Source organism: Ambystoma mexicanum, chromosome 9 (assembly GCF_040938575.1).
Source record: "Ambystoma mexicanum isolate Mex_15411 chromosome 9, UKY_AmexF1_1, whole genome shotgun sequence".
NCBI lineage: Eukaryota > Metazoa > Chordata > Amphibia > Caudata > Ambystomatidae > Ambystoma > Ambystoma mexicanum.
The window spans coordinates 627779224-627804409 of record NC_090931.1 but is presented as its reverse complement, the minus strand read 5'-3'; the positions used below and the strand labels follow the sequence as shown (position 1 = coordinate 627804409).

Sequence of the window (25186 nt, the reverse complement as noted above, 5' to 3'; positions counted from 1 at the left end):
ATAAGAGAAATGTTCATATGGTGAATTTCAATGGAGATTGTGTCCTCTTCTTTTGTGATTCTAATAATCGCACTGAATGTTAATGTGGTTTGTCGGTGAGCCCAGTCTTAGTTGAGAAGTACGCATGGGGTAGTACTCCTCATGTCAGCGCCTTCTGTTTGTTTGAATTGGTTGGGTTTCTAAACAGTGTTTTTCTTGCTTGTATACATGGGTTATCGTCTTGTTGCAGTGTCTACTGGGAGTAAGCGTGGATTCACAGGTTTCAGAGTATTGTCTGCGGTGTGCATGGCTGGGTGAAGGACTCCCAGACCAGTGTCCACTGGAGGCGGGGAGGGGTATAGGTTTCTCAGATCAAGGTCATTTGCACATATAATACATGGGCATGGTCTGTGACCAGTGTCTACTGGAGGAATAGCTGGTTTGGGGTCTCACAGTGCAGTGGCTTGGGGGGTGAGGATGGGTTAGCCGCTCTCAAAGTGGTGCCTTGTGGGAGCATGAATGGGTCAGGGTCTCTTAGTGTAGTTTCAAATGGGAGTGAAGATTGGTTAGTGCCTCTCTGCAGAGCGTTTTCTGGAGTTCTGTCTGGGTGCTGCGCTCCCAGAGCGGTGTCTGTTGGTGGTAGCAGTGGGTTCTGGTGTCAGAGCAGTGTCTGTTTGGAGCATGGTTGGGTTATGCATCTGAGGGCTGTGTCCTTTAGAGGCTGGAGGCAGGGGAGCAATCGCTACACTAGCATAACATGTTAACGTAACATGCAGTAATGTATTATGGTTACAGATGGGTTTGAGATCTGATCAATGTTTGATGTAGGTTTGTATGGATCAGGATCTTCGAGAGAAGGGTGTCCGCTGTGAGCGTGCATGAATAAGGATGTTTTAAGGACGTGTGTGACGTGGGTATTAATGTGTGTTGGAGTTTAGAGAGAGATTAGTGTCTGTTGAGTGTAAGGATTTGTTAGTGACTGGGTGAGACACCTGCACTAGCAGAGAAAGAGGAGAGGCTGCGGTACATGATATCATCTTTGCCTCTTCCGGATCGTGCATTTTTTTTCACAGCAATCATAGTGCATCCTCATCTGAGAATTAGAAGGCCAACCCAAAATAAGGCAAGTGCAGCATTTGCAGAAACTCATGTATGGTTCGATCCGGAATCACGATAAGCCAAGTGCCAAACCCCCATGTCCTTTGACCACAGGTACGTAGACTACCATACAGTGTGCCCAACACCAAAACACCAAGCGCCCAGCGTAAGATTTCCGTCCTTACCTGGGCCCATAAACCTCACACAATCCTGAGCAACCCCCATGGCCAAACTGCCAAATAGATCCATATTCCACTCAGTACAAAAACAGGCCCTAAAAATAGAACATCCCAGACCACATGCTTATCAGCGCCCATTCAACTGTATGTCACACAGCTGATATTGCCAACACCATACCTGCTCATAAATCCACTACACTCTTCATCATGGAAGCCTGGTTCATCCCAACACTTGCACACATCCTCGATGTCTTCACCCTGACGAGACACCAAATACACACCCTCACGAGACACCAAATACACATTGACGGTACACAAAACACTGCCAGTGGTTTAGCAGTCCTTCACAAGGCAACATGGCTCCATGACATCCAAGAAGCCACACCCAAAAGATGCTCCCAACAGCATACCTGCCGATTTCCCGCGTCAAAACTTAACACAAGCTATGTATAGACCTGCCTGCACAAACTAAACCTTCATCGATTACTTCACTGATCTCATCACACCAAATGCTATAAACCATACAGACATCTCCCCCAGAGACTTTTGCCTTCAAGGATGGAGATCTACTAAAACAAGGATGCAACAGCACACAACGTACCTCAACCAATAGACCACCAAGCCCACACACACAAAGGGAAATCTCATTCACCTAGTAATCACTTAACTCCCATCACTCGCAGCTACACCCGTCTTCCTCCTGACTAGTCAGACCACTTTACCGTTTCACTCTTCATTCACCATAACTCTCCCATCGCCTCCCATCAATTTAAACTCCTCAAACAACTATCACACTCCATAAAGGACTTTCCCTCGGCTCTCTCTACACTGACCATCACTGACCTGGCAGTCCTTATATCAGACTTGCTCCAAATTGGCTACCTACTCACTGCCCTCAACCACAACTAAAGAGCAACATAGACAAAGATATATCACCGAAACCCCAAAACCGATAAGGCCCTGTCCAAACCCTCCTGATCCCAAGTACACCCAAGAGTTCAACGAAAGCAAAAGGGACATCCGCAAGTAAAAGAAGAGTCATTGGTTATGACGCACTCAAATCTGTCTCTACCACTCAAAAGAAACACACTACCACAGCCAAAGAAGCCCACTAGCAAACACTGATCATGGAAGTGAATAACAAGACTAATGCACTTTCAAAGCCATCAGAAAATGGATCAACCCCCTCCCCGATGCAACCATAGCTACCTCCACTGAAACATTCACCAGCACCAACAGATTTTCCATTGCCAAGAGCAATAATACCTAACACTACATTGCCTCCAGAACGCACATCTTCACCATCCACTAATCCCCGCATGGATAACACTCAACTATGCCATCTTCAAGACTCCCATAGCCCAAAACAGATTGCATGATATCAACTTTTCATGCTTTGTAGTGTCTTTCCTACCAAAAAGAGACGTATCTACCAAGACTTGATCTTCACATGCTTAGGTGGCATCAGCATTCTCCTTGCTGGCAAGCCAAACACCACTTGGGCTGTTTTGCTCTTTCTTCCTATCACAGCCACACAGAGCTAGACACTGCAGCAAATCCACAATCCATATCCACATAAGGTAGTGTTTTAAACCCCAAATCATAGTTCAGCAGAAGCTGCCCTCAGGATCCTAGCACGATAATGCCCCAACTGACCCAAGACGCAAGTCATGCAACCAGCAGACATTGTTCTGGGGCCCTAACCACCAATACACCCAGGGGTATCTGCTCTCAGACACTCTGCCGCAGCCATAACACCAGTAGCTTTTTATTTGAGAAACCCTAAGCCACCCATACCCCAAGCAGAAGCAGGTCTAGGACCCTAACCTATCCGTACTCCTAGCAGTCATTGCTTGAAAGATCTTAGTGCATTGTTTTCTAAAGTATTATTGGGCTAAGACCCCAACCCATCGATGACACCCAGAATCTACAGCTCAATACAACTCCTGCACCATTAATGCATCCAAAAGACACTCCTGGAAAGACCCTTATCATGCCTACCCCCAGAGCTGGGGGGGGGGGCTAAGGAGGCTATAGCCCCTGGACTTTTGGTTGTAACCCCCTAAAGAATCTCAGGAGCTACAACCAAAAGGCTAGCTAGGCCCCAGTCCGGTCTTTTCCAGACCTAGCAACACCCCTGCCTACCCCATCAGACTCTAATAATACAAATCAAATAAACCATGATCCATTTATACTCGTAGCAGCCACTGCTCTAAGTCGCTAACCGCTCTGTACCCAGATTAGACATGAATCTAATCATTACTAAAACTTACGCCCCTTCCATCCCCCAGCATGCACTGCTCTAAGAGGCTCTAATCCATAGAGTTGTTCAGGGGACACTGCTCCGAGACCTTTGTAAGATGCTGCAAGTGGCCTGATACTTTGGCAGGAGGTGCATGCAGGGGAACACCTGAAAAGCAAACCAGTACAGTAGTTCATATGGGCTGTTGGCATTTGCCAGGCAAGGGCTGCGGGTTGAGTTCTTCTGGCATGGGCCCAGGGCTTTAAGTGGGCCGGGAATGGTTTCCTTCAGGAGATTGCTTGACACAGTCTATTGAATGAAACAAAATGAATCGAGCACCTAAGAAATAGCACAGTGCAATTCCCCACTGGCTTGTCACTAGCAGGGCTCGGGTGAATCCCCAGCATGGGACAATCAAACAAACAAAAAAAGTAACCCGGCAACTTTTCTTTTTGATTGTGGGGTGCTCGGGACACTTCAGGCCACACCCATCATTTAAGCCAGACCCATCATTTAGGCCACACCCTATCGCTGTAACCCCCTCTCGATTTCTCACTCCCCTTAAAGCACTGCATGGGCCATCCATAGAGTCAGTGTCCTGTCAATGATAACATCTTGATTTGGGCTAATCTCATCCAATTCAAGTACTTGCGGTGCTTTGGCAGGAGGTGAGGCCAGTTTTAGGCATCTGGGAACTGGCTCTCTGGGAAACCAACAGATCCATACCCTGAGCAGACCCTGCTCTGAGACAGTGACCCACCCATACCTCAGCAGACATTCACACGCCATGCGGCCAGCAGACACGGCTTTGCCCCGCTGTAGAATAGATATAGAATAATGATAATGGTGTGTTATTTATATAGCGCCTTAATGCAAAGCGCTTTACAGAGCACATATTTATATACAATATCACCAAACAAAAATTGGTACTCATTTATCGACCTCGGAAGGATGAAAGGCTGAGTTGGCCTTGCCGGGATTCGAACCTGCGACCTGCAGATCACGTTGGTTTCCTCAAAATAAAAAAGGCTCTGTTTTAAAACAAGGAAGGAAATTGAAGCATGAGGATGCCATGTCAATATTAGAGCTGATGAAGTGTCTCTTTCAAACAGTAGTGCTTATGTGTGTCATGCTTCAAGGAATTTGCAATGCTTAACCACTAACGCTGCAATGTGCTCATATGGCGTACTGCAATTATTACCCAATATTGGTCTTATAGATGGGCAGAGGTAGCAGAGAGGGGGACACTGGAGGGGATATGCCAGTCGATATAAATGTAATGGAATGCATATGCCATGCGGCCCATTCACAATTACATAAATATACCTCTGCACTCAATGACACTTGTCTTGCTAGTCCATGTCTGCACGTAATTTTATACACTTCTACGTAAGCTCATACATGTCATTCTACAACGCTTCCATCCCATCTACAGGGTAGTTGCATTTTGATTCCATTACAACTTCAAGATACAAGCCGTGCATATCGAATGGGCGCTGGACCAACTTGTATAGGCCAACTCATCAAAGGCTGTTCTGTCACATTTTATTAGCGACATTTTAAGAGTAGTTAGGGGTCGGGGAAGAACTGGGGAAGTAGAAGAGAGGCATGGGGGACATGCCCCCCATAACAATTCCACGAAAAATACAGGGAAGCGGTTGCAATGAGTTGGCCACCTAGGAGTTGTACCAGATCCACGAATGGGACTTCCAAAGTCCTGTCCTGTGTCTGCCACTTAACAGAGCAATGTAATTACACCTCCAATGCTACGGGGTCTCCTCAGTCAGGGTGCGTACCCTACGCTACTGAAGGATAGAAACGTACCATGGTGCGTAAAGCTGGGCCTGCTTACAGTAGCACGGTGGGCGGGGCCTCCATATCGGTCTACCATAGAATGGGCTGGGGCATGCCGTTCCTCTTTTCAACTCAGGTCCATCCGGGGTCATGGAACTATGGGGCCAGGCGTGCTCCAGCACTACCAAGTACCAGTGACCCACGCTGCAGCCTGTAAAATGATCACGCTGTCCGGTATCGTTGTGCGGTGGCACACTATATCACAACTGTTTCTCTGTGCAGTGTAATGAATATTGCAATGTATGGCTTTCCGTGATGTATACATGGCTTCTGTAAAATAAAAATTATAATAAAGTGAAAGGCCAGAATGCATACACCTTGAATGAAAAAAGTTGAATAGCAAAGGATGTAATTGCTACAGCTTTTAAATCCAATAAAATGAAAAATAATCTGTGATGTCATTAGTATTTTAAAAAACCAAAGTCTAATAGTACAAATGGCTGTTTAGTTGTAGGATCATTTGCACACCATATGTGGAGTTCCAACCAGGGCGACTGTGCACAATCAAGGTGTGTTGATCACTGTGTATTCATTTACATGGCAAAAAAATGAGAAAAATGTGTCCGTAGGGTGGTTTCTCTTCTACAAGAACACGTCAATGCTATTCACGTCTGTAAACATGTAAATTACTTATGTATTGTTTATGAACTATGAAATACAATCAATGTGCACTTTTTACATATATGTTTTTTGTAGTTGCTGTTGACTCATAACTCCTTATCAGATGGAAGAGTCTTTCCTTCTGGTCTTTGTGTGCGATTTATTAATTGTACATTCCAGTTGTGACTAGGTGATGGGTAGTACTGGAAGCCCCTTCTTGTTTTTTAAAAAAACTATCATTTCATTTAAAAAACCCCCAAAAAATGATCGCGCTCTGAAACACTTGTGTACGAGCGCGATATAAATAAAATATCATTTCATTTACATATTAGTATTTTAAACACAGGTATGGCATCCATATGGCCATGGAGGGAGCAATGCATCACACTTGAAATGCACCTTGGGAAAAATCACGCTGATCATCCCGTAGGCGATCAACCACACACCTCGCGCCCCTCGCTCCTGCTTGGCACGGCAGGTAACTGGAAAGCAAAGGATGATGGGTCAGGCCGCCGCATGTAATCGTGCATTATGGATTCATCGAGCACTTCGATCACCTGTGTAACGCAGCGCTGTTCCTTTCACGTAGATGGAACACAGAAAATAGACATTGTTGTTTGTACAGCTAACCCATTTCTCCCCTCGCACACCGCACCTTTGCAACTTAGCGGAAGGCACAGGCTCACTTCCACACACCCTGCACTCACATATAACACAAACACTATTGCACATCACCTCTGCCATAAGAATGAAGCTACATTTAACGAAACAAATTGGAACTGTAGCTTCCCGCATAACACTCTCTCTCCTTAAACACAATACCACGCCCCCTCTAGTCCATAGTATACCTCAGCTGCGCTCATACACACGTCATATAGACATGGGTGACTGCCAGGGTCCATGGCCACCCTCGCATAACTTTAATGACTGAAATGCACACACGCATAATAGCACCTCCCAAACTCCCATATTTTTGGACTCCGTTCCCTCCTAGTGCGTTCAACCAAAAGCGTGTTGGGACCATAATTATGGTGAAAGGGGCTATAACAAATGACAAAATGAATAAATGAATGAATGAATGAACATAATGGTTCAAATAGCCCCAACACCACTTACTTTCTTCTTAAAAATAAAGCACCCCCGCCCCAACCCACATGCTCTCTTACGGTCACCTAAACCGTAACCAGCAACGGGGTTCCTGGCTGCCTTACCACTCTTCCACCCTCGTCCCACCGCTAAAAGATTATTTTAAAATTCCACTTTTTTGTCTATTCAGCATTTTCATTAAATATTTTGACCATTCTACCTTTTTCATCCAATATTTTGGGCATTCTATCTTTTTCACGATGTAGTTTGAGTAGTCAGCTATGTATGTTTTGCCATTTATTATGTGTGGTCGGACTGGGCTCCTCAAAAAACCTAGACCTGTGCAACTCGGCAAACCCGTACTAGCCACAGCGCTAAGAAGCCATGCCAGTGGCAGTCAAGCACACTTACAACTGACGTAAAAACACATGTGCCAAGGTCAGCCGCTTCAAGTACTCTGACCCAGGACTGGCTTTCAAAGAAAGAGTCGCAGCAGGAGCCGCCCTAGCCGCAGGAAGGCAAGTTCCTGGCGGACTCTACTGCTCTGCTGCAGTGGCTCACGGTGGCCATTACACAACCGGAAGTGCCTGCCCTTCCTGCCAAGCGAGCAAACCACAAAGCTTATTCCTGTATTGAAAGTTCCGTTGCTATGTAGGTTGCCATGGCTATTCTTTGATTACTTTTCACAGGTACATGTTGCAATTGGTGTGATGCGAAAGGACTTCAGTGTGGGATATCCACCGCTTTGTGTACCCCAGTTTTGCCCAATCTAAAACAGCTCCTGTGACAGTCCAACAACTGCAAACAAGAGGCATGAGGCACACTCGTAGGGCCACATGAACGAGGCAGACATTACTGAGCAGCAGGACAATAATGCACGCTTTCAACAGGACAGTGGAAGGCCCCTGCGCCCCCCAAACTCGCCGAGATGACCTCCAATTCAGCCCCTGGAAATGGCTTCCCGTTCACCCCCAGAGATGGCCTTCTCCTCACCCAGGTGATGCCGCCCCTTGACCCCAGAGATGGCCTAGAAAACGGGCAGCTCATCCCCGCGATTAAGCCTTATGCACAGACGTGTTACTAGGTCTGGAAAAGATCCGGGGGCTATGCTAATGTCGGGACTGTCAGGACTCAGGGCTAGCTAGCCTTTCGGTTGTAGCCCCCTGAGGTTCTATCTGGGGCTCAACCAAAAGACCCACCCCCCAGCAACGCCTCTGATATACACTATCTAATCCTTTGGCCATGTTATGTGGATTACTTGTGAGGTGCTTTTCACTACTCTTTAGCTGAGGGCAGTGGGTAAAGGAGAGGGAGGGAGAGAGGGCGAGAGAAAGGCAGAAGCAGAGGAGGAGGAAGCATAATGTTGCCTTATGCTGGTCACTTGCCTCAGCTCCACCACCGCTTCTACCCGGTGGCGCAAGATCGAGAGCCCTTTATCTGATCTACTAAAGCAGCGCTTGCTGAGGGGGTCGGTCGGTCGGTCTCGGTCTCTCGGTCTCTCTTCTCTCTCTCTCTCTCTCTCTCTCTCTCTTCTCTCTCTCTCTCTCTCTCTCTCTCTCTCTCTCTCTCTCTCTCTCTCTCTCTCTCTCTCTCTCTCTCTCTCTCTCTCTCTCTCTCTCTCTCTCTCTCTCTCTCTCTCTCTCTCTCTCTCTCTCTCTCTCTCTCTCTCTCTCTCTCTCTCTCTCTCTCTCTCTCTCTCTCTCTCTCTCTCTCTCTCTCTCTCTCTCTCTCTCTCTCTCTCTCTCTCTCTCTCTCTCTCTCTCTCTCTCTCTCTCTCTCTCTCTCTCTCTCTCTCTCTCTCTCTCTCTCGTATTAGAGGACTACCAGGAATCTGTGGAGCTGTAGCAGGTCTCGCTTTCCTGTTCTCTCTTGCTTTCACTTCCCTCCCTTTTGCTCTCTTGCCTTCTCTTGATGGCTCTCTCTCCCTCGCCCTCCCTCTCCCTCGCCCTCCCTCTCGCTCGCTTTGTCTCTCTTGATGTCTCTCTCTCCCCATCTTGCTTTTTCTCCCGTCGCTTGCTTTCTCTATCTTGCTCCCTCTCCCTCTTGCTCTCTTGATATCTCTCACTTTCTCTCTCCCTCTTGCTCTCTCTCTTAATGTCTCTCACTTTCTCTCTCTCCCTCTTGATGTCTCTCTCTCGTTTTCTCTCTTGCTTTCGCTTCCTCTCTTTTGCTCTCTCTCTCTCTCTTGCTCTCTCTCTCTCTCCCTTGCTTCCTCGACCTCTTGCTTCCTCTCCCTCTCGCCGTCTCTATTTGTACCCTCACTTTGTTTCTCTCACTTCCTCTCGCTCTCTTGATGTCTCTCTCGACGTCTCTCTCTCACTTTCTCTCTACCACTAGCTCGCTCTCGCTTGCTTTCTCTCTCTCTCTCTCTTGGTGTCTGTCTCCCTCTTGCTTGCTCTCTCTCTTGAGGTCTCTCTCCCTATCTTGCTTTTTCTCCTACTTGCTTTCTCTATCTTGCTACCTCTCCCTCTTGCTCGCTCTTTCTCCCCCTCTCTATCCCCCCCCTCGTCCCATTGTAGCTCAGGTAGTTCCGATACTTACCAGCACGTGGTGGAGCAGGAACTCCCATGACGCTCTGGACTGCCCATTCAGGATGATGTCGGCTGTATCCACAATGAAATACCCTGCAAGAAGAACAGACGTCAGTTACGTGCACTCTGAACGTGCCTGCGTTCTGTGAGCGTGTGTCTGGCCTGCTCTGCTCTCCTGAGCGTGCACTCTTCCCCACTAACACGAGTGCGCTCTGCTGTTAGTGGGGAACAGTTCGAACCGTCATCCTTTAAGGAGTGTGTGATCGTTAGAGACAACCTGCGCAAACGGTCACCCCAAAGTCTCAGGTTGTCAAAATCTACTGACTGCATCAAATAGTGTGCTACGACAAGGCAGATGTGTTTCAGTGTTTCACGGATTGTGAAGTGTTCGATGAAGTGAGTGTTACTATAAAGAACGTTTCAAAACCGTTAAAATTCAGCAAAGTTGGATATATTAGCAGGGGCCTAACAGTGACAGGAATGCACAAAAATACTTCATACAATCTAATATCTACACTGTTAAAAACAAGCATTGACAATGGCAACACGTTTTTGATTGTGTAGGGATATGGGAAAGGAATTTGCCAGGCACTGCCGCAATGGTGCTACCCGGCCATTAATGGTAGCAGCTCGAAAATGGTGCCTGGCAAATGCCTATCTAATACCTATACACAAGCTGAAACTGTTGGCTTTGCCAATGCTTCTTTTAACAGGACTTCGGGGAAGGACACCTATTCTGCTTATAAATCGAGTGGCTGAAGGCAGACCTGGTTCCAACATTTTTATTACACCAGTGGAAGGTTTACAGCTCCAATTTAAACATTAGCTCTCAGAAGACTGCTTTGAAAAAAACCAGACAGTCATGTTGCAAAGTTTGATTTTAAGGCTTGATAAAGTTAGCTCAAAGAAATCCCAGGAGGGTGTGTTTTGGGAGAGAAGCGGCAGTAAGTGGGTGGGGATGGGCATAGGAATTAGCATTGTCAGGGGCAGTCAATGGGTGGGTAAATAACCAAACAACACCTACAAGCTGTGTGTCCCTCCACATATGCCCTCTCTCCCTAGCTGTACTCTAATACGTTCGTTTCAACTTACAGGTGCCGCAAAAGTGCCACCTTATAGCCGAAACTAAAAAACAGCAGGGTTTGTTGGCTGACATTCATATTGAACTTGCAGGGCAATGGCCATTATAAGATGAAGCAAGTTGTTAAGAAAAAGATAAACACAACTTGCCAGCAATGGAAAAATGCAGAAAACGCTTTGCAGAACTCCGCACTGAATGTTTCAAGATATAGCGCCGACCTCACCACTGAATGTTTCAAGATGTAGCGCCGACCTTACCAACGAATGTTTCAAGATGTAGCGCCGACCTCACCACTGAATGTTTCAAGATGTAGCGCCGACCTCAGTACTGAATGTTTCAAGATGTAGCGCCAAGCTCACTACTGAATGTTTCAAAATGTAGAGCCGACCTCACCACTAAATGTTTCAAGAGGTAGCGCCGACTTCACCACTGAATGTTTCAAGAGGTAGCGCCGACTTCACCACTGAATGTTTCAGGATGTAGCGCCGACCTTACCAATGAATGTTTCAAGATGTAGCGCCGACCTCACCACTGAATGTTTAAAGATGTAGCGCCGACCTCACCACTGAATGTTTCAAGATGTAGCGCCAAGCTCACCACGGAATGTTTCAAGATGTAGCGCCGACCTCACCACTGATTGTTTGAAGATGTAGCGCCAAGCTCACCACAGAATGTTTCAAGATGTAGCGACGACCTCACCAGTGAATGTTTCAAAATGTAGCGCCGACCTTACCAACGAATGTTTCAAGATGTAGCGCCGACCTCACCAGTGAATGTTTCAAGAAGTAGCGCCGACCTCACCACCGAATGTCTCAAGATGTAGCGCCAACCTCGTTCATCCAGAGCCTCGGCACTTTGCCTGATATGTCAGGTGTCAGGGAGCATAGGAGCCTCCCCAGATGGGTACCCCCCTTTCCCACAAGGGCAGCTTCCTATCCCCACTGCCCTGTTCCTCTCAAGATGAGAGGGCAGAGCTCCTGGAAGGGCCCGGGTCAGAGTGCCATTTCAGGAAATACCCATTACAATATGGCAAGACTTGTCATCACGTGGGTTATCTCACCCCGCAGTCAGGCTGTGGGGATTCGGGGCGAGGGGCAGACAACACAAGCGTAGACGTGAATTAAGAATGCTATTGACCATTCACTTTGCACAAACTACACTGATGACAATATGTTTCATGTCCCCGCCTCAATGGTACACCAGCTATCGACCTTGGGCGGGCTGAGACGAACCTGCTGGGATTCAAACCGATGAAGGCGAGAACACTGCAGAGCCTAGCGCTTAACTCGCCGAGCTACCTTACCAGCTGCGCATGCAGGGTAACAGTGAAAAGAGCAACGCGGATGGGGAAGGCTAACCGGACAAAGGGAGGCCACGTACACGAACACTTGTAATCTGCTCAGCACGTGTGAAGACTCGTGGCCCCAATTGAGGGGCCAGCTATTGCGTGGTATGTGCGTGGGTTTGGCTGGACTCAGCACTATAAGGCTTGGCACTTAGTTTTCTTTGAGCTGCTCTGCTTTTGCCCCGCTCCACTTATGGTCCGTTAAATACTGGCTTCTTTACCAGAAACAATGCATGTGATGTTTGCTTAGGGTCAGCCGGTCAGAAGGCTCGCCCCTGATATCTGTGAGCCTGCTGTGACAGTTTGGAATCCCGGCAACTCAGCCTTTCATCCTTCCCGAGGTCGACAAAGGGAGTACCACCCTGTAAGGTAATACTGTCAACTGTTAGCCATGCGTGTCAGAGCTCTGAGATATGTAGCGCTATATAAGAAATAGATATTATTATGAGAGCTCTAAATTTATTAAAAACCCTTTCATCCCAGAACTTTATGCATGGTAAACATTGCACAGTAGTCAGCATTTTAGACCGCTGTCTTGTCCTCCCTTGTTCCCCACCTGTGCTTCGTCGCGCCTTGAATCACATGTGAATAGGCGCGCTATAAATAAAATATCATATCATATAGATTTATGGAAAAAGGAGCAAAAACAGGGACCTGGAATACAGCGTGCTTTGTAACAATCCTATCATTAGGCACTTCCCAAAAAGGCAGGACCACTTCACTCTGAATAATGTTAAATGTTTGTACCACGCACAGGCGCTCTGGCGGATCTGCAAATGAGAAGGTGGGATGGGTTAGTAGGGTGAAGAGGGAGTAGGATAGTGAGAGGAGTGGTGTTCTGTTGGCAGCTTCAACTCGGTATACACCGGGTGCTGAGCTTTGGTGCGGGTATTGGATCGGTGTCAGTCCTCGTGTGCTGTCGGTGTTGCTTATGTGTTGTTGTGGTGTTGTGAAGTGCATGCGGGTTGTTGTGCGAGAGATGGTTGTGTGAGATTTTTGAGTGAGATAAGTCTGCAGAAATGCTGAGTTTTTTTGTTAGTCGGTTGTATGAAGGTTAACAGAAGTTCAGAAATCTGTCCGAGTGTGGCACTCGCCAATCCTCCCAATTTCATCAGGGTGGGCAAAAGGGCAACGCCTGGCAGGGTTTGGTTTGTGTGGGGCGCTCCCTGTGCTGTTGTAACGCGCTTTGTAAGTGTTCTGATAGATCCTCGCCATTCTGTTCTAGCCAGCTCTGGTTTCTAAAAACCTGAGCAGCGGCTCCTACTATCTCACCCCTCCTTCATAGAGTCTGGCTTGGAAGAAGTAGATTGCCAACTTCATCCAACCTTCCCGACACACTTGCCCCACGATGAATCAGAATCCTATCATGGAACATTGCCGGTGTAGAAAGGCGCATGGTGGATCCTGACTGGAGAACCCTTGTTCAGGAATATGAGCTCATGTGCCTCCAAGAAACGTGGCCCATTGGATCACAAGACCTGCAGGCAGTGGTCGAAGTGGGCGGGAGCGGTCGGGAGCGGTGCTCCTCTACTTTTTTAAATTACCTTTTACAGCTCCTATACTTTTATTTAAAAAAGAAACCGTTCCGAAATAGTATAGGAAGAAGTTAAAACTTGCACTTTCAGTGCACCGTACTGAACATTTCCTTGAACAGCAGGTGCAAGCGTTTGGGGGGTATATTGTGTGTCGGAGGGGGCACAGTGATGGAGTTTGTGAGGGGTGGGTGCAGGCCAGCAAGGAACATAGCTCCACTACTTTTTTTCGCACACTTCGACCACTGCCTGCAGGGGTATTCCACCCTTGCGACTCCAGCAACCAAGGGCCCACAAGGCAGCCCAAGTGGTGGACTCTTGACGTGAGTAAGCTCCAAACTCAACCGTGCCACTGAAGAGTCCATTTCCCTGACCTTCAATTCCTAAATGTCACAGCAAATCAGGGAACCAGAGTCGTTATTTAACATCTATAATAGAACCACTGGGGGAGGCACAACTGAATAGCCTGCCAAGGATGCGCAACCTCCTGCAAGCCATCTAAGCAGGGGCGTTGCTAGGGGGGCTAAGGGGGCTATAGCCCCTGATCTTTTGGTTGTAGCCCCAGATAGAATCTCAGGAGCCGCAGCCAAAAGACTAGCTAGCCCCCAGTCCCAACAGTTCCGACATCAGCATAGCCCCGGGTCTTTTCCAGACCTAGCAACTCCCCTGCATCTAAGAGCACTCTCCCCGTAAATTCTTGCACTATGGGATTTGAATCTCCAATACGAACCGCTGAGAACTTTGGAAAGCCGGTGGGACGAGCAAGATGTTCCTTGGTTTCCACCTTTGGTGCCCGACTACCCCAAAAAGTCACACAATCAAGCTATAGAGGCAGCACGAATCTTATCTCAGGGAACCTTATCTCAGGGTGTGTAAGGGATGCTGCAAACAAGACCAACCAGCCCAAAGTATGTTTTATGGTCACAAGGGATCCAGTAGAATCGACTAGATCATGATTAGTGCTAAGGACTGGGACCACATAAACTCATTTGAGGTTCGAGACCGGAGAGAGAGAGTGATCACAGACCCATTAAGAGCTCCATCCTTTTATCTTTCAGTGATTCAATCAAGCATGTTGGGAATTCAAGAGCAGTAGCAATAGGCATTTGCAGGAAGATAGTCGGTACATTTTAAACTGCTGCTTTAATTTAACATTTTTACTTGATGCTATCTAATCATTTCCAATCGAATTGCAGTTTTATTTTCAACTTTTAAAACGTCGATTTTAACTTATGGGCTTTCTAAGTGCTGTCAGATATTACTTGCTTCCCTAACCAAATTACCATTTTATTGTTTCAGATTCGAATTCCTACGCAACTGTCTTAGCCTGCTTAGCGGCCTCTTGGTCTCCGTACCTCTGTTGACAAAGAAACTACAGCTCCCTGGAAACTGGTAGTTTCTTTCAGGGTACTTGTTATTGGTCAAGCGCGTCAGCGCCTGCGCGTCAGCGAGGTGCCAGTCTGCGCGAGTCCACGCAGGAAAGCACCACCGGCTCTTATCTCCTGGAACCTACTACAGGTAAAGTCACATTAAGTGGCACTTCTACTTCGACGTTTCGTTTTGTTGCCCCAGACTTATTACAAGTCGAGTATGGAGGTACGCCTTGAAGAGTCTCTGCAGGAGCAAAACATGTCTATGCAGAATATGATATAAACAAAAAACACTGGAAGCCCCCTGCTGAACCGGAATACATTTCCTCAGCCACCATTAATGTGACCAACTTTATAAGCCAGTCGGATGACACTCAAAAACGAAATGAACTTAGTAACCAACAGGCTTTGCCTCAATCAGCTCGTATCCTCAGTTATACACTACATGAGGGTCAACTACTGGATAATGGGCCACAAAAATATGCTACCAAATCTTCTCAACCAACTCAATGTAAAAAGAGTTAACTCAATTGTTTCTCCTTGCTTATCTGATGCAAACATGGGGGGTAAAGACAGCCAGACTTTAAAAGTTGCCTTACTAAATACTAGATCTCAAGCCAGTAATATTCTAGAGTATATTCCGGACGAGCAGATTGATATAATGTACATTACTGAAACTTGGCTCAAAGATTATAGTGGACCGACCATTGATCTTGCTACACCAGAAAGCTATAAATATCATGCGCAGAACAGTAGAGGGGGTGGTCATTATTACTGGGTGAAGAGTTAGACTTCTTTCAGGTTCCCATTACATGTGAAGGATGTGAAGCTATGCTCGTAAAAGTCACTCCTCCTCCTAATGATTGTTGAATATAGTTTTGATATATTGCCCCCCCTAATGAAACCCCCACTTTTCAGGAAGAGGTGGTTAAGAATGTGTCCCATCTCAATACACCCTGCAGCCCTACCATTCTGCTCTGAGACTTGAATAGATGTCTTGGGAATCCAAAAGACTCTCAGGCAATTGAGCTAGAGCAATAACGAACCAACACACATGCCGGGTAATACTCTAGACTGGGGGGTGGCACAGAATGTACATCCGAGACTGCTTTATGCGAGATCTTGTATTTGGTCTGACCATTATACTGTCGCTTTTGAATTTACACTCCCGAGCAAGGCTAATGAAACGGCCAACGAATTAAAAAAAGTAATCAATAGAAATGTTAGCAAGATTAAGCAATGTCTCAGCAGACTGATGGACACCACGGCAGAACCGGATTCCTCTTATTCTTTTGAAAACCATGTAACTGAGATGCTCAGTCAAGTGGCACCCCTTAAATCCAAGAAGGTGAGAGAAAGAGAAACAAATCAAACATTCGACAGCTCAACATCTCCTAAAAAAGAAAAGAGGAAAGCTGAGCGGATATGGGTAAAATCACAAACTGAGGATAGTAAAGAGCATTGGAAGACATTGGAGATTAACTACTGTGCCGAAATTTGCATGGCAAAGAGACATTTCTTTGACAGTCAAATTAGTCTCTCAAAGAATAATATTAGAAAACGATTTGAGATTGCTCGAGCAATGGAAAACCAAAAGCGCAGGCAAAACTTTACACCCCTACTAATGAAGAATGCGAGGCAGTGCAGAAAGCATTTGCCGATAAAATCTGTAAGGCACAGTCTGGTGTTGCCAATAGTCTAAAAGGAAACAATAAACCGGACACTCAGACTACGAAAGACAAACTAACTGGCCACTCAAAGAGACTTTTCTCATTTGAAACTATTTCTGTGGTCTTCCTTTTGAAAATCCTAAAAGGAATACATATTACAATGTGCCAGACAGACATCATCGCATCAAAAATTGTCTTAGAGCATCCAGAATCGTTTGTCCCTTTCTTTACCCGATTTATAAATGCGTCTTTCCTTGATAATAATGTACTGGATCTGATAAAGAGAGTTACGGTTACTCCCTTGATAATAATTTAGACCCTAATACTCAGTGAAACCTGAGACCTATTACGAAGGTTCCTCTACTGGTGAAGGTCTTGGACAAAGTTGCTACTATTCAGTTTCAAAAACATCTTGAGAGTGCAGAGATTGTACATCTCGGACAATCCGGCTTCAGGTCAATTAACGGCACGGAGCCTTCATTACTTGACCAGCAGACGGAAATGTTGAATATAATGGACGAAAGCAAATCAGGGCTGCTGATGCTTTTGGATCTCTCAGCAGCCTTCAATCGTGTGGAACATGAAATATTTAGAGGTAGATTGATAACAGTTGGTTCATGTGCCACGGGAACGGTGGCTTGGTTTAGGGCTTTCCTAGTGACAGGAAGGCAAAGATCATATGGGGAAATGTGGTATCTAGACCAGAAGCTGTGGTATGCGGAGTGCCGCAGGGGGGCCTGTTTGTCCCCCACTCTCTTCAACGTTTTTTGTCGGCCTTTATGTGATCTCCTGGACTCCTTGGGGCTGTATTTCACTAATTATGCAAACGATACTCAGCTCATTTTTGAGCTGAGGAGAGATTATGATAAAGACTCTCAATATATCTCGTCTGCATATCAAGTGATCCAGGCCTGGATGACAGAAAACGGTTTATGTCTTAATGGTAATAAGTTCGACATGAATGGGTAGACCCTATTTTTTGTTTTTGGGGGGACAGCCTTTCGTAGGGTGAGAAACAGGTAAGGAAAGCGAACATGAAATGCAGTTACCCCACTCTTGATTCACCCTGTTGGTTCATGTACCGTCTACTGACTGGATTATTCAGACATTTTGTAGACGGGTCATCTCACAACTACTCTGTGTCATCCAAAAATAAAGCATATTTTATTCAACAATTAACACAATTACACAAATAAAAGACATCATACAATGTCACATAATAATAATATGTACATTCATATACATTAATGTTGTCTAAAAGGTGGGGTTAGTATGTGATCATGTGCTAGATTCACCTAGGTAAGTTTCTGTTCTAGACATTGCGAAAAAAACAACATTAATATTTTTAATTTTCAGTTGATGTCATGCAAATCTGTAGTTTGTACAGTCACAATATTTATTATTGCAGAGATGACACAAGTATGATCTCTGTTCGTTAGGCTAGAGTCTTTTGGGCCTGCAGGATGGTCGACATATGTTTCAGCTGTGATACCATTAATGAGGCACTATCCCTAGTGCCTTTTTGCGTGGTTATAGCCGCCTTCAGGACAAAATGATTTATTTTCTAATGTTGTGCTTCAGTCAATGGTAATAAGACAGAGTTCCTGGTATTTGGGCCGGCCCAATCACGAGGCAAAGTAAGTGCATCATATGCAAAGTTCTGTATAAATCAACACACCATAAAAGTAGCTGAAAAGGTGAAAAGGTGAAAACATTAGGTGTAATTTTTGAAGCATCCTTAAATGCTGAATTACAAACTGCGAGTGTAGTTAAAAACTCTCACTATTATATGAGACTTATCCTCTTAGTTAAGCCTCATGTCTCAGAAGAAAACTGTGCTACACCGGTTAGAGCTTTAATTTGACCAAGAATAGAGGATTGTAATGCCCAGGTGGGCGGTGCCAGTAAGGCTTGTATCAGGAAATTGCAGATTCTGCAAAATGATGCTATTCGTGTTATAAAAATGTTCCCAGATGCAACCACATTTCAGACTATAGAAAAGAGTTGGTTGACTGGCTTCCAATAGAAACCAGAATACATTTTAAAATCAAGACAATGACACACAAGTGTCTGTATGGACCGGCACCTAAGTATCTGATATGATATGATAGGTTATTTATAACACGCTTAATACCCAGAGGTTTCTAAGCATGGACCCAGGGATCGGACCTGTGTTGCTCTGTGTCGTCTTGCTTCCCAGGTGAGCAGGTTGCCCCTAAACTATCCTCCCGAGACACTGAGAGATCGAATTGTTATTCAGCGCTTGAATAAAGTTACTAGATCTACGGATTCGATGGTACTAACAAGTCCAAAAAGCAAACGCAGGTGGGGCTTGGATCGCTCTTTCCCATTAAACGCAGCCTTGGCCTGGAACACGCTTCCTAGGGGGCTGCGTCTGGAGGAAAACCTGACCATTTTAAGGAAGGAACTGAAGACCACTCTTTTGCTAGAGCCTTTTTCTCCCGTCCTGGATGTATCTGGTTGGTTGTTTATGTTTTGTTTTTGTGTCCATCCGCACGCTGATGCCTCCGGGTTTTTCAGCGCATTACATATATATACAGAACATGTACATAACTTAAGGCAGGCAGTTAAATGCTCCCACATTAAAGATAAGCTCTTCTTTTTTTCTAGGTGGGAAACCCTACTGGATGCTTCTAGAAACGACGATATGAGAACCATTTGGAAAATCATGGTGGGCAAGGCACCCAATGCACCATGCGTCCTACAATGTAGCATAACACCCGACACCTGGTGCGCCCACTTCTCCAACCTGTATAGGGATTTGTTGGTCTCACATGTGCACGTTGCACTAACTGATAGATAATTCCATTGTGATTCCTGCCTCAGCATCACTGTGAAGGAGATAGAGAATGCTCTCTACCTCCTCGGGAGGATAGCTCAGGGCCAACTTGACTCGGGATAATAGCTCAGGGGCAACATGCTCGCCTTGGAAGCAAGACGACGTGGAGCAACACGGGTTCGATCCCTGGGTCCACGCTTGGAAACCTCTGGGTATTAAGCGCGTTATAAATAACCTAGCATACCAGTGCCCTAGAGAGCGGGAAAGCACCTGGCCCAGATGGCATCCCAATAGACTTCTTTAAAGAAGAAGCTTTAGTATGGGGGGGTCGGTCCTGTCTCGCATCTTCAATGCAGTCATTCACCTAGGCTCGGTTCCCAGCAAATGACGGGAGGTGGTCATTATCCCCACATACAAAACGCGGGGAAGAAAATGCCTAGGGAACTACCGCCCCATCTCATTGCTAGATGTGGCTGGCAAGATCTACGCAAAAGTAATCCTCAGTCGTCTTCAGGACTGGGTGAACTCAGCTGGAATAATCAATCACCTTCAAGTGGGCTTCAAGTGGGCTTTCAACAGGTTGACCTCTTGGTGAAAAAGTACACAGTCTTAAACAAAACAAAACTGTATGCTGTTTTTGCAGATCTTTGAAAGCCTTTGACTGTGTGGAATAGCACCTGGAGCGTTCCAAGTGCCAAATGGAATTACCAATAAACAATCTCAGACCCAAATAATCGGACAGACTCAAAGAATATGGCAAAACACTACGTTATTATCAGCTCAATAAAGTAGGGAAACCTGGTGAACAAACAGATTGCAGCTCACATACTATGAAGTCATCCTACATGGCAAACAGTAAAACCCTATCGAAAGGAGGGATTGGTTAAGGGAACATATATACCTATAGGTGTTAGTAACATTATTGGCTGCCCCTTATCTGGTAGGCACGCCTTGGACTACCTCTAACTACGTGTAATACAGATAATAGCAGAATAACAGCAGCGGATTGCCTTCTGCAACAATGTATAGTGCATTGCCCTCATGATTGGTTGGCATTCTCTCCCAATCTTGGACATTGGGCTTGTTAGCAGCATGTAAGCAAAACAAAACCCAGGTTCAGGGAACAACGTCAGACAACTGCCACTTGGCCAATTATCTCACATCTGTCATCAGGTAGGCCCTAAGCCAAGGCTTCTTCTTTGTAGTTACCTTGCTGAGTGTTCTCTTCCTCAGAACTTTGGAGGGAGTAAAGGCCCATTGTTATCTTCGTCTGGAGCTTAATGAATAGGCCATGTTTTCTAGTCTTGCACTGCGTGTGAGGTGACCACGATTTTGGCCATTCTGATCTTTTATTTAGTGCTATTTGTATTCAATTATACTGGGTGCCATTACTCATCTTGGCCTCTGGAGACTTGGTTGCTAAGCCTTGCATGTGCTTTCTACATCTTTGATTGTTCAATACTTGGCACTTGCAAATGTTTATTCCTATACTTAATCTAAGAGAAATATGTCCTACGTACATGGCTCATCCTCTGACTCCTTTCGTCCATTGCAATTGCTTCTTGCGTGTCATGATAAAAGTTATGATGTCATGCTTACCGAATGTCACCTTGGTACTAACACCACAATTGTTGGAATAGAAATAATGAGAGATCTATCTATCCAAAAAGTTGAAAAGCCGTCACTATTATGCTTTTGTGAAGGATGCGATGTCGATGTCATGATTTACACTCTGATGTACCCCAGGATAATGCTGATATATCTTTTTGTGTTTTAGCCAGACAATTGACATACCTGGCTTACAGATGGTCGTTTTAATTATGTGGATATTAATTTTTTCTGATACCAATGTTTATGTGATCAATACAGCTAAGTGAAATTAACATTCACTTATAGAAACACCCACCCCTGACAGTGTGTAGGGAAGTTGGGTAGCGAGTGGTGTTTTTGTGCTCTTATATAAAGTTCTTGCTGTGGCATCCTTGATCCTGAGCCAGACAAATGTTCTTTGTTCTTACATGAATCTGTATTTCCTGGCCTGTCAGCTCTACAGCCTTGGTCTCTTTCTTTGGGGTGTTTAGTTTACTATTACGCAAAACCGACATCCATCTTCTCAGCATGGCTGCTCTACCCGCATTATATTTTCTCCTGTAGCAAGCTTCTTTATGTCTCATCTAGCTTGCGTTTTTGCATATGTCCCGGGAGGATAGCTCAGCGGCAATGTGCGCGACTTGGAAGCAAGACAACACGAAGCAACACAGGTTCAATCCCTGGGTCCGCGCTTAGAAATCTCTGGGTGTTTAAGTGCGTTATAAATATGCAACTAAGACAAAAAAAAAAAACAATTACGCAACTAAAAAACAAACAATCCTTGTAACAGTGCCTCGATGTGCGAGCGCTTTAAAAATGCAAATAAATAAATATGTACATCTACTGCATCTCTTCTCACTTATCTTCTCAGCGTTTGTGATTTCTTTGTATTTGCATAAATGTTCACTTTGTTAGTCACTTCTTCATTCTTAAGTATTTGCATTTCGTTCCAGTGTGTCCTTGTGTCCTCTCCCTAAAATGTCACTTTACACCTGCCAGACTGTCACGGGTAGGGACATAGGCAATTTTACCAACACCTACATAGAATAATCAAATGAGTCAAAACACGTGGCTAGTTTTGAAATAAATAAAAAAATGCCACTATGTTGTTACTGTACTACACTTTATTGTACAATGGGTTGCTATTTTGGAAACACAGAATGCTAAGCAATGTAATGCTTGTAACCAATAAACTGTATTCATCAATATCCAAAAACTGCTAATGAGAGATGGCAAAATCTTCCCCAGTCCTCCAGACCCACCGCACGCCAGTGGGAGAGTGTGCAATCTCCCCCATTCCTCCAGATACTGTGCGTGCCAATGGGTGATAGGCAACTATCCACCAGTCCTGCAGATCCCACGGATATCAATGGGAGGGTGGAAATCTCCCACTTACCTCCAGATCCAGTGCATGTCTGTGGGAGACAATGAGATGTCCCCTTTTGTCACTTTGGCAATGCAAAATCTCACTCATTCTGCAAGATACTGTGCATGCCAATTGAAGAAGGTGAAAACCCCCATTGCTACTTACTGAATGCATATCCATGGGAGATGGTGAAATCTCCCTAATTTTTTCCAATACTGTGCGTGCCAATGGGATATGCACAATATGTCTTGTGCTTCCAACCTTAAATCATTATATCTCTTTCTCATTCACTCCCCCATCCCCACAACTTCCTTCCCAGGTGAAAACATGTTCCTTGTGCGCCAGGCAGCATGGGCAAACCGCCCTTCCTATCCTTTCCCAAAGAAATGATCCTGGCGGGTGGCAATGCATTCACAAAAGTTAAGGGAAACAGTGGCTGTGGGGACTAAACCGTATTCCTTACTTGTGTTTTAGGAGGATTCAAAATGTCTTAATATTTTCTATATGTACAATAAAATATGTACAGCAAAATATTGATCATGTTTCTTCGTTTTAACATACTTCCCTGCAACAAGTACACTGGAGCATGGAAATCCGTCCCCTATGAATGTAGAAAATGACTATTTTGCCAGCACAGTATAGAAACAGCAAGACATTCCCTCGCTACATTACCACGGCTGAGGCGTTTTTATTATAGGGGCTCCGTGGACTTGGCTCATAATGATATGATATGATAGGTTATTTATAACGCGCTTAATACCCAGAGGTTTCAAAGCGCAGACCCGGGGAATCGAACCCGTGTTGCTCCGCGTCGTCTTGTTTCCAAGGCGAGTGCGTTGCCCCTTAGCTATCCTCCCTGCCAAGATTCTACCTGCTCAATTTTGGGCTGCTATAGATGCTGCCGGCTCATTGGTAATTACTGGGGCTGCACACCTTATATGGAAAAGAATTTTAAATGGAGTAGCCACATGATTGTTTGATATGAAATATTGTACTGTTATTCTTTTTTTTTCTTTTATAATTATGAATCTTCTTATTATGCTATGGATGATCTAACTTTTACTCTGTATGAAAATCAATTATGTATGTTTTTTAATTCATTGTATTTTAATATTTGTGTATAAGGCTTTAATTAACCATAGCACATTAAATAAAACAAATTTTAAAAAAACAACAAAACATAATTTAAAAAAAACTCTACTACTGTGATGCCTTCGTAAATAAAAAATCTGCTTTTTTAGATTGCTATGGAAGTGTATGTGTGTGCAGAAGATAGGGCTGAGCTTCAGTAGCGAGGGGTCCTTTGTAAATCTATACCCAGTTGTGGATTATTTTTAGTTTTGGTTCTTAGGTGGCGCTGTAAGCACTGCCTATTAGGTGAAGCTATTGGCATGAGAAGTGAAGACAGGCGAAAGATGGGATTTGTGGAAGGAGACACAGACTGTGGGTGTTATTTGAGTTTTTCTCACCCATTGACCATGCTAGTACTTCTGTCAGTTCCCAGCCACTACCTGCACCACCCTTCCCAAAGTGCTCACCCATGAGATCTATTTGAGCTGGCTCTTTGCTTTTAAGGGGATGCAAATGTTATTAGTTTGAGCTATTGGGTGGTGCTTGCGCTACCTATAAGCCAAAATGATTGCATTATAGTACAGTTAGGGAAAAATGGCATATAATGAGGGACACAAAGGTGTTGTTTAGTTATTTGCCCACTGATTGAATGCCCATGCAATCCCTAAGGCCATTCCCAAACAGTTCCTGCCCCTCCTTGCCCTTCTGATGTGAACTCTTTGAGCTCACTTTAATAAAGTCATATCATCAAACTTTTCACTTTTTCAAAGCAGTCTTTTGAGAGTCAATGGGCCTCATTACGAGGTCGGCGGCAACCCGCCGATGCCACCGGTGGGTTGCCACCGACCCCCAAATCCGTTGCCTGACTTCCCGGTGCCACCAGGACATTACAAGGCCTGGCGGAGCGGGAAGTCAAGCTGCAGATTCGGTAACTCCCTATTCCCGTGGAGTCCCAGAGGTGCTGGTACTTCTGTGACAACTCTGCCTACTGGAGCCAAGGCACCTGCAAACCGACTCGTAGCGTGGTGGTCCGGAAACAAGGGTGCCAGTAAACTTACTGTGTGGCTGGGAACGGCCAGAAGTACTAGCATGGTCAATGGGTCAGTAAACTTACTGGCACCCTTGTTTCCTGACCGACACACTCGGAATGAGGCCCAATTACTGTATTGGAGGTTTACGCAAGCTACTGGTGTAATAAAAATGTCTTAAGCAGGGCTGCCTACAGCCATTCGATTTATAAGCACGTTGCGTGTCCTGCACTAAAGTCCTGTTAAAAACAAGCATTGGCAAAACCAACAGTTTCAACTTGTGTATTAGTATTACGCATTTGCCAGGCACTGCTATTAGATGCCCAATTACTCGCACCATTTTCCACCTGCTACCATCAATGGCCAGTTAATACCACTACTGCAGTACCTGGCAAGTGCCTTTCCCGTGCCTAGACAAAAGCCCAAACTGTTGGCATTGCGAATGCTCGTTTTTAAGCAGTCTTCGGCAAGGTAATTGCTGAATTATTTATTTATTTTTTAAATAGTGTTACGGTTTATACAAACCTTTCACAATTTAATGTATACAAAAACTAAAGCAAACATTAACGAAGAGTGAAAAACAAAGAAAAAAGAAAAAATACATTTTGTTCGTCATCAAACTACATATATAGTTCCCATTTCAGCTCTAAAATATCAGACATAAAATTAATTGTTGCTATGCTCAAGAACAGAGATTGACCACGCATGGTGTTATACCATATCGCCATTCGCCTCCAGGAACAATTGGGTTAAAAAGCTCTAAA

The 25186-nt window shown here is 45.1% G+C and overlaps 1 protein-coding gene across 1 annotated transcript in view; it reads right to left on the bottom strand.

Annotated features, from left to right (window-relative positions):
* The window catches only part of LOC138488382 (TLC domain-containing protein 1-like), a 58733-nt gene that overhangs the window by 21889 nt on the left and 11658 nt on the right, over nucleotides 1-25186 (bottom strand). Inside the window, exon 3 of the mRNA XM_069615318.1 lies at nucleotides 9580-9662. Coding sequence (XP_069471419.1) covers nucleotides 9580-9662 — 83 coding nt within the window. The remainder of the gene's footprint in view (nucleotides 1-9579; nucleotides 9663-25186) is intronic.